Here is a 12,539-nt window from a genome sequence, read left to right as displayed (position 1 = left end):
CATTTCTTCCCAGATATTTTTTGGTCAACCTCTCAAGCTTGGAACAGGCTCTATAACAGATGTGCGTTTGTGTGTGTATATTGGAAAACAGAAAAATAAGGTCAGCACAAACACTACTTGTAATACAAACTAATGCAAGAGAAAACGAGAAAACTTTTTTAATATTAACAACGACACTAGAGAAATAATGTAAAATAAATGTACGGTTGGAACTAGGGGTAAAAAAAAAATCAGCAACGTCAGCAAACTGAGATGGGGTGAGTTGGAAGGCAGATTGGAATTTATCTCTTAAAAATAAATATCACCCTAACTAGAGACCTGTTTTGCCTAGGGGGACGTGACTCACATTTTCGGATAATCTGAATAAGGGTAATTGTGTCTGCTCCAGGTATCCATTCGGGCTTCGGTCTCCGGACTCCCGGCTCCCGGCACGCACGGTTCACCCTGGAGCGCGCGCCCCAGGCCAGCCAAGCGCGGAGCCGGGCTGCTGCGGGCTGGGAGGGCGCGCAGGGCCGGCGCTGATTGACGGGGTGCGCGGTCAGGTGACTTGGGGCGCCAAGTTCCCGACGCGGTGGCCGCGGTGACCGCCGAGGCCCGGCAGACGCTGACCCGGGAACGTAGTGGGGCTGATCTTCCGGAACAAAGTTGCTGTGCAGGCGGCGGCGGGACGAGAGCGCCGAGGGGGAGCCGGAGCGCTGCAGAGGCGCGGGCCGGAGGGCTGGCGCTGATCTGCACCCTTCTCATCGGGAGAGCGGACCTCCGGCTGCCTGGAGGCGAGCCCCTTCCCAGGGGGTGGGGGCGGCAAAGCGCGACCCAGCGGTCCTGCGCCCCACCCTCCCTCCTCCGCCTCCAGCGCTCAGCTCCAACAAAGGGGCAGGCCAGCAGCGGGGAGGAGGAGGAGGAGGAGCCGCCGAAGGAGCGAGCCTCTCTCGCGCACAAAATTGTGGAGTCGTTTTTCCTCGGAGCAGGGAAGCGGGCAGCAAACAGCCGGCCGCGGGCTTTCTCCCGCCGAGGGGGGAGGAGGAGCCTCTGGCTCCAGCAGCCGATTGGGGAATCACGGGGAGCGGCGTCCCCCTTCTTTTGGGTCGTTTCTGCAGACGGAAAACTCTGTAGCGTTTGGCAAACTTGGTGCCTGCGAGCCCGTTCCAGGTTTGCGCTTTGACTGTTTTGTTTTTGGCGGAACTACCAGGCAGGAAGATTGCACAAGTAAGGGGCGTTTTCAGTCGGGTGTCAATTTCTTTTTCTTTCTTTCTTTCTTTTTTTTTTTTTTAAATTTCGGATCTTGTCTGCTTCTCCACGTTTTATTTTTTTAAAAAATACATCGCACCACCAAACTCACACTCGCACACATCCCCGCGGTTACTCCGTGTCAAACTCCTAGAGGAGCCCTTGGCCAGCTCGGGGTGCGGCGGTGGCGACCGGCAGGCGAGACGGCCCGCGGGCAGCAGGTAAGCCCATGCATTATTGAAGCCTCGGACTGATAATGTGACTACAGCCCCCGAGGGAATGGGGCGGGGGCCGGGAGGAGGATGGCTCTTTCTGCGGTTCTTCCGCCTGGGATCGGCGTCCTGAGCTGCTTCCGAAGTCCCAGAGTCGAAGATGGGAGTAACTTTTGCGTGCCCTTTCCTCGGGGCCTCAGTTTAGCTCCCCGCGGTGCGAGAGAGAATGCCGGAGGCGTGGAGAGCTCGGGCGTGGAGGTCCTTGGGATCCGTACTAGTTGTGAACGATCCAAACTTATCTGACCAGCTCTGCGCTGCCTCCCTGCTCCCCTAATCTTCCTCCCCGCCGGGGTGACAGGGTCGCCCTCCGTGCATCGCGGTGCAGGGCGCTGGGCCAGTGATTTGCAAGAGGGGACGTGGCCTCTTAGGAGAGTCTGTCACAGACACCCGGGCCCGGGGAAGGCGGGGCTCCAGTGGTGTCCACAGGAGAGGGTGGGCAGAGGGTGGCTGTGTGGTCGGCGGCCACCAGAGCGCTTCCCAGCCAGCCGCCCGACGGGGAACGTGCTTGACCTCTGGGTGGTTGCTGCTCCCAAGGGTGGGGCTACAGAGACTGTGGCGCGATCGCCAAGCTCCCTGCCAGCGGCCTTGGAGAGGCTGAGGGGACAGGAGGAGGGGGGCGCCCCATTGGTGTGTAGTCCCGCGCAGTAGCCGGCCCTGCTTTTCCGGACTCTGGGGATCTCTTGCTGCAACTGACAAGGTAATTCATGCCCCGCTTTGGCCTGGGGTCCGAGGCTGTGGTTGCTCAAGGCCACTTAAAAACCAACAAAGCACCAATTGAAGGCTCTGCAACTTTTAGATGGCAGGTTGTTCAAAGGGATTTTTTCCTCCAAGCCTCAGATTACGAAAGGGACTCATTCCAGTGCGTTTTTCAAGGAGGAGGGAGAAAACGTTGTCCGACCTCCGAGAGAGCTGTGGGACCAGCACTTTATTTTACAATGAACTGCAGAGCTCGGGTTATAACTCCACGGCCCCGCTCTCTGAGGTGTTCAGGACAGGGCCTCCTCTTTCCCAGCCTTCAGGTCATCCGGATCATCAGGGCCTTGCGGGCCAGTTCCCCCTGCCGCGGTTGGGAGGGTCAGTGCAGCGGTCGCCGCGGCCAGAGCGCACGGAGCTCGGGGGAGGCCGGATTCCCCAGGTCTGAGCCGGCGCTCCCGGCCTCCCGGCCCGGCAGCAGCGACCGCATCCATTCCTTTGTAAGTTGCACCGGCCTCAGGAAGTCGATCTGGGCCCTCCCGGTTCGTTGGCGGTGGGCGTGGGAGACGCAGCCTGCGGATAGCTCAGGGTCAGGGGAGAGGTGGAAGAATGCGAAGCTTGTGGGTAGTTCTGCGGTGACGGCCAGGGTTGGCGTGGAACCATTCCCCGCCCCTTTTACCAGCCTTTATGGGACCGATGAGACAACTCTTTAACTCTCCTTTGGGTGTTTACCTAAAATTTATTGGCCCTGTAAACAATATTAATCACAGTAGTATTCACCTTCCCTGGAGCGCTTCCGAGTGTAAATGGCAGTTCTTGGCACTCACCGTTTTCTTTTACTATGTTTCAAGCAGAGCAGCAAACTCTTGTCCGCTTGGCTTCCTGTTCTACTATCTCAATCATTCCTAGGTTTTGGTTCCTAGAGTAAATTAATGAATAGTGTTTGCATTTACACAGCATTTCCATCATAATGCACACTGTTGGCTATATATGTGCTATATACATAAAATATAGTACAAAATAAAAATTACATACATATATTCATTGTGTAATTCCTAAAATCTTAAAAAATTAAAACATTAGTTTTGCCTTTAAGGCCATCACCTTATGTTTATTTTTTAAACACCTTATGTTTATTTCATACACTCTTGCTTGGTGGTCCATATGACAGCCGGAAGCGTTCTGAAGGGAGACTTAGTGAATATGGACTTGACTGGATTGGTTTCAGTAAGAACATCTGGCTAAACTTCACAGAATATCATTTGAGGGAAGGGAAATCTAGGGCAGAGGTAACAATAAATTGCATTTGTATAGGGCTTAAAGCTTCTAAAGCAACATCTCATTCATTGATTCTCAGTTTCTCACCTAGCCTTCTGTGAAGATGGTGTTCCTTTCATTTTATAGGTGTGGAAGAGGGAGGGTCACACTGGGATACATTGTTCGTGGTGAAACTTTGATTCTGTCTCCTGAAAACCAAAGATGCTGCATTCGGCAATTAGAAGGAGTCATCCTTTGCCTTAAGTTTACTCAAATTCCTCTGGCCATTAATGGCAAGTAACCTCAGTGGCTATCACTATTTAAATAGCCTTCTGTTATTCTTCTTTCTCCCCATTTTCCCTTGTACTCTGATCACCTTTTCTGCTGTTTTTTTTTTTTTTTTTTTTTTTTTTTTTTGAGACGGAGTCTTGCTCTGTCGCCCAGGCTGGAGTGCAGTGGCGCAATCTCGGCTCACTGCAACCTCCACCTCCCGGGTTCACGCCATTCTCCTGCCTCAGCCTCTCCGGGTAGCTGGGACTACAGGCGCCCGCCACCACGCCCGGCTAATTTTTTGTATTTTTGGTAGAGACGGGGTTTCACCGTGGTCTCGATCTCCTGACCTCGTGATCCGCCCGCCTCGGCCTCCCAAAGTGCTGGGATTACAAGCGTGAGCCACCGCGCCCGGCCTTCTGCTGTATCTTTGCAACCTGTAAGGGATTTTCATTATCAAGAAGAGAAAAATTTGAAAAATCACCTTGAGGAGAGTGGCAAGTGGAACATTATAGTGAAGAAGTGTTACTGATAATGTGCAAATGGAATAAAGTAGTGTGTAAAGAGTTGACTTTTCTCTTTTATGGGTGAATAAAGGCTTTGAGAAGCATAGAAGTGGAGATCTTGGCTAAGACCAATTGTGAAGAAAAGCATTAGACTTAGTGCTCCAAAGTGATACACTGTAGATCTTTCCAGGAAAGAGAATTTTTCCTTGGGCAAACTTAATTTTCCATAATAAACTTTTATAGACATTCTTCTGAACAAAGTTTTTGATTCTTGAATATAATAAAATACACTTAAGAATTTAGCAAATCCTTTATAGTTACGTACTTGAATGAAAGAATGTAATCACATAATAATCCATAAATTTTTAGCAGTAGTAGAGCCTATAAAAAATGAAAAAAGTTTTTTAGACTCTCAAAAAATCTGTCAGATTGATGATCCAATCCTTTATATCCAACTCTCTGTCTCTTTTTTTTGAGATGGAGTCTCACCCACTGGGTCATCAAGGCTGGAGTGCAGTGGCAGCGATCTTGGCTCACTGCAACCTTTACCTGCTGAGTTCAATCAATTCCCCTGCCTCAGCCTCCTGAGTAGCTGGGATTATGGGTGTTTGCCACCATGCCTGGCTAATTTTTATATTTTTAGTAGAGACAGGGTTTCGCCATGTTGGCCAGGCTGGTCTCAAACTCTTGACCTCAAGTGTTAGCCAGGTTGGTTTTGAACTCTGGACCTCAAGTGATCTGCCTGCCTCAGCCTCCCAAAGAGCTGGGATTACAGGCATGAGCCACCATGCTGGGCCCAATTCTCTTTTTGTCATCTCCGCTTATATAACTCAGAGGCATCTCAAGCTCTGCAAGTCCAAATCACATTGATGATTCCTTTCTCCCAGCCTGCTATCCTCAGTGTTCCCCAGCTCAATGACTCACACTTCACCTAATTGCTGAAGCCAAAATTGGGGAGTCATTTTGCACATTTTGCACATTGGATATGAATCTCTCATATCCAATCAATTCCCCAATCCTATTGACTTTCTTTGATATCTAAATATCCCACATATTCACCCATTTCTTTCCATCTACTCTTGTTTAGACCACATTTGTTTCCTGTATATAATATTACAGTAGAAAGAATAGCACAATAAACACCCAGATGTCCTTTTTATTTTATTTTATTATTTTAAATTTTTATTTACATGGAGTAGAGACAAGGTCTCACCATGTTGCCTAGGCTGGTCTCAAACTTCTGGGCTCAAGTAATCCTCTCACTTCAGCTTCCCAAAGTACTGGGATTACAGGTGTGAGCCACCTCGCCTAGCCCCAGATGCCCTTTAACAAGTTTTCCCACTTACTTTATTTTTTTTGAGACGGAATTTTGCTCTTGTCATGCAGGCTGGAGAGTAATAGCACAATTTTGCTCACTGTAACCTCCGCCTCCTGGATTCGAGTGATTCTCCTGCCTCAGCCTCCCAAGTAGCTGGGATTACAGGCACCTGCCACCACACCCAGCTAATTTTTGTATTTTTTTTTTTTTTTTAAGTAGAGATGGGGTTTCACCATGTCGGCCAGCCTGGTCTCGAACTCCTGAACTCAGGTGATGCACCTGCCTTGGCTTCCCAAAGTGCTGGGATTACAGGCGTGAGCCACCTTGCCCGGCCTAGTTTTACCACTTATTTTACAATACTTACTGCATCTTTCTGTCTGTCTGTGTGTATATGCATATATACATCTACATACATATATCAACCTAAATATACATGTATCGGTATAGACAGATAATATGCTATTCTGTTTGAACTTAAGTTGAAGATACCATCACACTTCATTGCTAAATGTTTCACCACATGTCTCTTACAATCAAAGACATTCTCCTGCAACAATACTATTAACTAATGTTAAAGAAATTTAACATTGATATGATAATATTGTCTAATGCATAGTCCAAATTCCGATTTTTCAAATGATCCTCAAAATGTTTTATTTTAAAATTCTTAATTCAATCAAAGATTACATTTCGTTGTCATGTCTATTTAGTCTCCTTTAATTCACAAAGTTCCCCCTCTCCCAGTAATTTTGGTTTTCAAGACACTGACAGTTTTGAAGAAACCAGGCCATTTGTTTTGAAAACTAGCCACAGTCTAGGTTTGTCTGCTCATGAGAAGATTCACATCCAACATCTTGGCAAGGATATTGTGTAGATGATGTGGTGATTTTCCGTTAAATCGCATGATTCCCCATGATTGGTTATGTGAATTTTGATCACTTGGTTAAGATTAGAAATTTTTCCCCAACATATTACTATGAAAAAATTCTCAGACATACAGAAGAGTTGCAAGAAATTTTCATTCAGCATTCATATACCCATGGCCTAGGTTCCTTAATTTGCATTTTGCTATATTCTGCCATAGTCTTCACTGGTTCCCCACATATTACTGTGGTCTACCTACAAGCCACAATCGTCTTTTTTTTTTTTTTTTTTTTTGAGATGGAGTCTCACTCTTGTTGCCCAGGGTGGAGTGCAGTGGCGTGATCTCAGCTCACTGCAACTTCCACTTCCCAGGTTCAAGCAATTCTCCTGCATTAGCCTCCTGAGTAGCTGGGATTACAGGTGCACACCACCATGCCTGGCTAATTTTTTTTTTTTTTTTTGTATTTTTAGTAGAGACAGGGTTTCACCCTGCTGGCCAGGCTGGTCTCGAACTTCTGACCTTGTGATCCACCTGCCTCGGCCTCCCAAAGTGCTGGGATTACAGGCATGAGCCACCGTGCCCGTCCCTTGATGATCTTTTAAAAAGGCCAATTTGGCCATGTTGGTTCCCTCCTTCAAACCATCTACTGGCTCCCCATTGCTCTTCAGATAAAGACACAAACCCTTGACCTGTTCTGCATGGTCCTGTCCCTGGTCCTGCCAGCTTCTTCACTTGGTTCAACAGGTACACTTGTCTCTTGGCTGTCTTCTTTCCAGAAACACTGGCTTGTGCTCCACTCTTTGACTGCTCCATGATTCTTTCTGCCACTTCGCATGGGAAGCTCTTGTCTTTCTCTTTCTGTTTCCCTTTTTGGCTAATTAAATTCTTGTCATCTTTAAAGGCTTGGCTCAAATGTCTCTTCAAGAAAGCCTTCTCTAATTGCCCAGGGCAGATCAGACTCCTCTGCTGTATGCTGTTAATACTCTATGCTTCTCCTTTGTATGATTTGTAGTCTATCAGTATTGTATTGTAATGAAATAATTCATTATATAATTAATTGCGTAGTGTGTGTAAGCTCTATAAGAGCAGAGGCTGTGTCTCTTGTTGACAGTCATAACACCATTGCCTGGCTTGGTGCTTTACACGTGGTAGGCACTCAATAACTATTTGGTGAATGAATAGTTACTATAAATAACTATATACAAGATATAAACATATTTTTTCAAGTCAGTACTTTCCCTTTTCCTTTTAGGTATTGATGTCAAGCTGAACCATCGTAGGAAGTTGAAAGTCTTAGAAAGAGGACTTGGTAAAGTTTTTGGATTATCTTGAAACTCAGGCAAGATGGCCAAGTATGGAGAACATGAAGCCAGTCCTGACAATGGGCAGAACGAATTCAGTGATATCATTAAGTCCAGATCTGGTAGGTAAAGGAAGCTCAAGACAGTTATGGATTTTTATGTATTTAGAAAACCTGTGTTTCTTGGATTGATTTGCATTGTTCTTGCAAGAACTTCTTGGAGGTGAAGTTCTTTTGAGAAACTCAATTCTGACAAATGACTATCATTTGGTAAAAGGTATATGTAAATGGTATAATATCTCTGAGTGTCCTATCCTTTCTCAACCCAATCTTGTCTAACTGTATGTCGACTGGCATAGCTTAGTGAAACTGCTGCTTGTAGCTAAAGGTTGTTCATTTGGAAGACTACTCCATTAAAATAAAATATGACTGAACATTTTTCTTTCTATTTTCTGGAAATTGAAGGGATTATATGCTTAATGTAGGAAGTGCCACAGTTTCTAGCTGGAAAGATCCTTTCACAGTTTCATTTCATTACCATATATCCTCACCCCCGTCCCTCTTGGTAGCCATTGATAGGCCAACAGGTGTCCTACCTTGAAATATTTTATGAGTCTTCTCAAGATAAAATTTTCACCTAGGTAATCTAATAAACCAGACTCAGACAGATTCATGGTTTTCGCCCAAACAGTTAAATTGGGGTCCTCAGGATACCACCCCTTCCTCCAATCTTTTTATATAACTGAGTGCTTTTTGACTCTGGCTGTACAGATGAATCAACTGGGGAGTTTTAAAAAACGCAGATGCATTGGCTCCATTCCAGACCCATTGAATAAAAATTTCCGTATTTTTAAAAAGCTTCAAATATGATTCTGAGACAAACTCAAAGGGGAGATATTTTTGAACAGGCAGAACACTTCTCAGCTTTGAAAATTACACAGAACTCCACCCTGAGGGTGAACACTATACTTAAGTAACTTTGAAAAGTTACTTTGAGGTATAAAATTACATCCAGTGTCACTTTAAAGACAAAAAAGGAACCCAAGGCCTGTTTTTGCTGTGTGAACCATCTTTATGTTATGTTAGGAGCTTATTTCTTATTATGTGAAACTGTAGAAATATACAGTGAAAATAAGATCTAAGTTAACTGTCTTAGAATACACATTTTCCTCCATGATACCTGTGTTGGTTGATTGATAAAGATTTTAGTTATTATAGATTGGCTGTAAATATGTAGCAACTATTGTGTAGCTTGTCGGGTCTGTTGAAGGTATAGCTTAACATCTTGTTTTAAAATATGCTTTGAGGATGTTCTCTTTCTGTAAAATTCTTTTTGTTTTAAATGTTTTAGTGGTATAAGGTACTACCAAAATGTAAGGGATTATTAATATCTTCTTAGGAGTACGGAATACGTATTCAGACATATGTAAATATAACAGAGGAAAATGGAAGAGAGACGATTTAATGTCTCCATACTAGTCATTTTCTATAAATTGTGAGGAGGTATATTCCTAAATAGTTTTCTGAGTCAACCTTCATTCTAGTAAGACCTTTGATATTTATAACTTGTACTTTAGCCATGTTCATAAAAGAGTAATTATCTAATTTCAGAAATATTGTGTATATATAATGAACATATAAACTCCCAAACTATTTTAATTTAAAATTATCTTTTAAAAAGGCTGATGAACCTCAAATATTACTGGAGAACAGTTTGGCAAAAATGATAACATGTTTTTAACACATCCATATCAATTAACTGAGTAATTCTATTTCTAGAGTTTTTCCCTAGGCAATACATAAAAAGGTACACTCAAGAAATTGATCACAGTATCATTTATAATAGAAAACATTATAAACACCATGAAAATCTAATATTAGGAATTGGTTAGATCATTATTTCCCAAAGTATTTTGAAAAGATCAAAAGTTCTAGGACTGTTAATGTGTAATTCACAAAAGGATGTTATGGTCAAACAGCTTTGGAAAATAGTTGTTTAAACCTATTCTGTTTCTTTAGCATATCTGAACAGATCATACATGATCTCAGTAGAGATTAGGGTATATCCATAAAGTAGAAGATTAAGCATTCATAAAAAGTGATACAGATGTGTGTGGTGTGTGTGTGTGTGTGTGTGTGTGTGTGTGTATGAACATGGAAGTGTGTTCTTGATATAGTAAGTAAACAAGTATGTATTATATGAAGTCATTTATGTGAAAAATGTTTTTTTAAAAAATTAGTGAAGGATACAATAAATGTTAATAGTGGTCATCTTGGCGTTTGAGATTATTACTTTTTTTTTGCTGATTTATATTTTCTAAAGTTCTTCAATGAACCCACATTACTGAGTTCTTATATTTTTAAAGATTATCAAATTGCTTAGAGTGTTTAGATGCCAAGGTTATGACTGTTACTTTTTTTGTGGTGGCATCTACTTCAAAACACATTGAAAATTTAGTTGTTACATAGCTCAGATATGAATCACATTCTTTTGGCTGAATTATGTTGCAAAAGCCAGTAGATAAATTTGGATTTGAATGGACCCATTAGTCCCAATCTGGCTTCCTCTAAGGGACTTTTTTTGATTCTTTTAAGGCAAATGCTTACTATACAGAGGTAATATTTCATGGTACTCTAAAACTTACATATTTTAAGAGATTTTTAGTTTAGATTAAGTCATAGGAATTGTCTACATATCATATATGTATTTTAAAGAACCTATGTCTACATGCTCTATGCCAAATTGGTTGCTTTTCCATTTTTTAAAAGGGAATACTTTGCTATAGGAAAATTTTGATCCTCATCTGCTCTTCCAGGTTTCTTTTTTGGGGGGAAATTGGATGAAAGTAGGGGGACGGAGAGTGTGGTTTCTGCTCTCCAAATCCTTGAGTTTGGACAATCCAAAAGCCTGGCATAATTAAATTGGCATAATAAAAATGTCTATGCATTTGATGTTAAATTATTGTGATTATTTTTATTGTCCTCCCTTAGTATTACTTTGTTTCATGCCATTTGTGAATATTATACTTTTTTAGATTTTATAATTTTAAAGCCATTTCCACCATCTAAACAGAAATAGGAAGTTGTCAAGGGTAGGTAATGAAGTAGTTTCATGAATACAAAGCCATATATTTATTTATGGTTGTAGTATACTTGCCTTGGGTCTGGGTGAGTTTTAGAAGGGAACTGGAAAGAATTTGATCTATAATGATCAAGGATTTGGTGTTGGGTAAAAGTAGACCTGTCTTTCTCTAACTTAAAGGCACATATGCCAAGTTCATCATCAAGGACTGTATTATTAACAGCCTTAATTAGTAGGCTTCAGAAAGCTCAACAAGTTAGTAAATATTTTGAAACAATAGGCCAAGACTAAGAATTTTTAAAAAGTGAAATTTATTGCCAGTAGAGTATGTGATGCAGAAAGTTCTGCTTGGAACATTTTAAACATGAAATAATAAAATGGTTTGGGATGCATATACAATCGAAGAATATCCTCACTGCTATTTCATTCAATAATTAACATACATTAAAGCTAGTAACATAGAATAAGTCATCCTTTTCTGTTGCTGTCAGTGTTGTTGTGGTTTTATCCCAGAGCTCCGCAGAAAGAGTAGACCTCAGGGCTAAGGACAGTGTGTCAGCTGGCTCCATGTGGATTTCTTGACAGTTTGGGATTATAGACTCTCAGCTGGGAAGGAACTGTTTGCTGAATGAAATAGTTGGGCAAGCTTCACATTTTTTGATAATTCAATGTGTTCCTTAAGAGACCTTGGGTTGGAAGCCTGCGTGTAACAATTTTATCATTTCTTCCTTTGCATTTTCTCTTCTTGTCTAATCTTAGGATCTAATTGTTGAGGGAACCTTAGAGGCCCTATAACCCAGCCATGCCTGTGATGTGCTCACCCAGTCTCTGTTTGCACACCTCCAGTGATGGCGTCTCACTGGTGATGATGATGAAGACGATTCTAGCAACTTATACTTATTGAACACATTCTGTGTGCAGATGTGGTGCTAACAGTTTAATCCTCACAACCACCATTTTGCAGATGATAAATGTGAGCCATACTGAAGTGATTTGTGGCACTGGCCTTCTTTCTATTTCTCCAAAGGCCCGGTGTGTCTGCCTGCGGGCCTTTGCACATCTCTCTTCTTCCATCTTTGCCTGGCTGGTTCCTTCTTGTCATTTAGATGTAGGCCTAATGTCACCTCTTCTGAGATCTTCTTTGCTGACTTTAGAAAGTAGCTCTCCCAGTCACTCTTGACTGCATCTCTGTATTTACGTTCCCTGTGTTGTTCTTACCACTCTCTGGTACCTTTTCTTGTACTGTGTGTTCATTAATAGCCTTCCCACTAGAACAGGGGTCCCCAACCCCCAGGGCCTGGACTGGTACCAGTCCATTGCCTGTTAGGGACCAGGTGGCACAGCGGGAGGTGAGTGGTGGCTGAGCAAGCACTACTGCCTGAGCTCTGCCTCCTGTCAGATCAGCGGAAGCATTAGATTCTCATAGGAGCGAGACTCTATGGTGAACCGCACATGCGAGGGATCTAGGTTGCCTGCTCCTTATGAGAATCTAATGCCTGATGATCTGAGGTGGAACAGTTTCATCCTAAAACCATCCCCCTCATCCCTTGGAAAAATTGTCTTCCATGAAACTGGTCCCTGGTGCCAAAAAGGTTGGGGACTGCTGCACTTTAATTACCTCCCCAAGAGCAGGGACCAATACATCCCTGGTACTGGGCCCAATGCCTGGCTCATAATAGGTGAGCAATAAATGTTTATTCAATGATAAAGGCTACAGAGTCTGGAAGTGCCAGAGCTGGCATTTGAACT

General features: G+C 43.2%; 1 protein-coding gene across 1 annotated transcript in view; it reads left to right on the top strand.

The window, feature by feature from the left end:
* Positions 1-950: 950 nt before the first annotated feature.
* Positions 951-12,539, top strand: part of LOC116463116 (utrophin-like) — a 572,404-nt gene continuing 560,815 nt past the window's right edge. Inside the window, exons 1-2 of the mRNA XM_058434468.1 lie at positions 951-1,448; positions 7,661-7,831. Of these exons, the coding sequence (XP_058290451.1) occupies positions 7,753-7,831 (79 nt within the window). The 5' untranslated portion in view covers positions 951-1,448; positions 7,661-7,752. The remainder of the gene's footprint in view (positions 1,449-7,660; positions 7,832-12,539) is intronic.

Source organism: Hylobates moloch, unplaced genomic scaffold (genome assembly GCF_009828535.3).
Source record: "Hylobates moloch isolate HMO894 unplaced genomic scaffold, HMol_V3 SCAFFOLD_26, whole genome shotgun sequence".
NCBI lineage: Eukaryota > Metazoa > Chordata > Mammalia > Primates > Hylobatidae > Hylobates > Hylobates moloch.
This window is presented reverse-complemented; position numbering and strand designations above follow the sequence as displayed.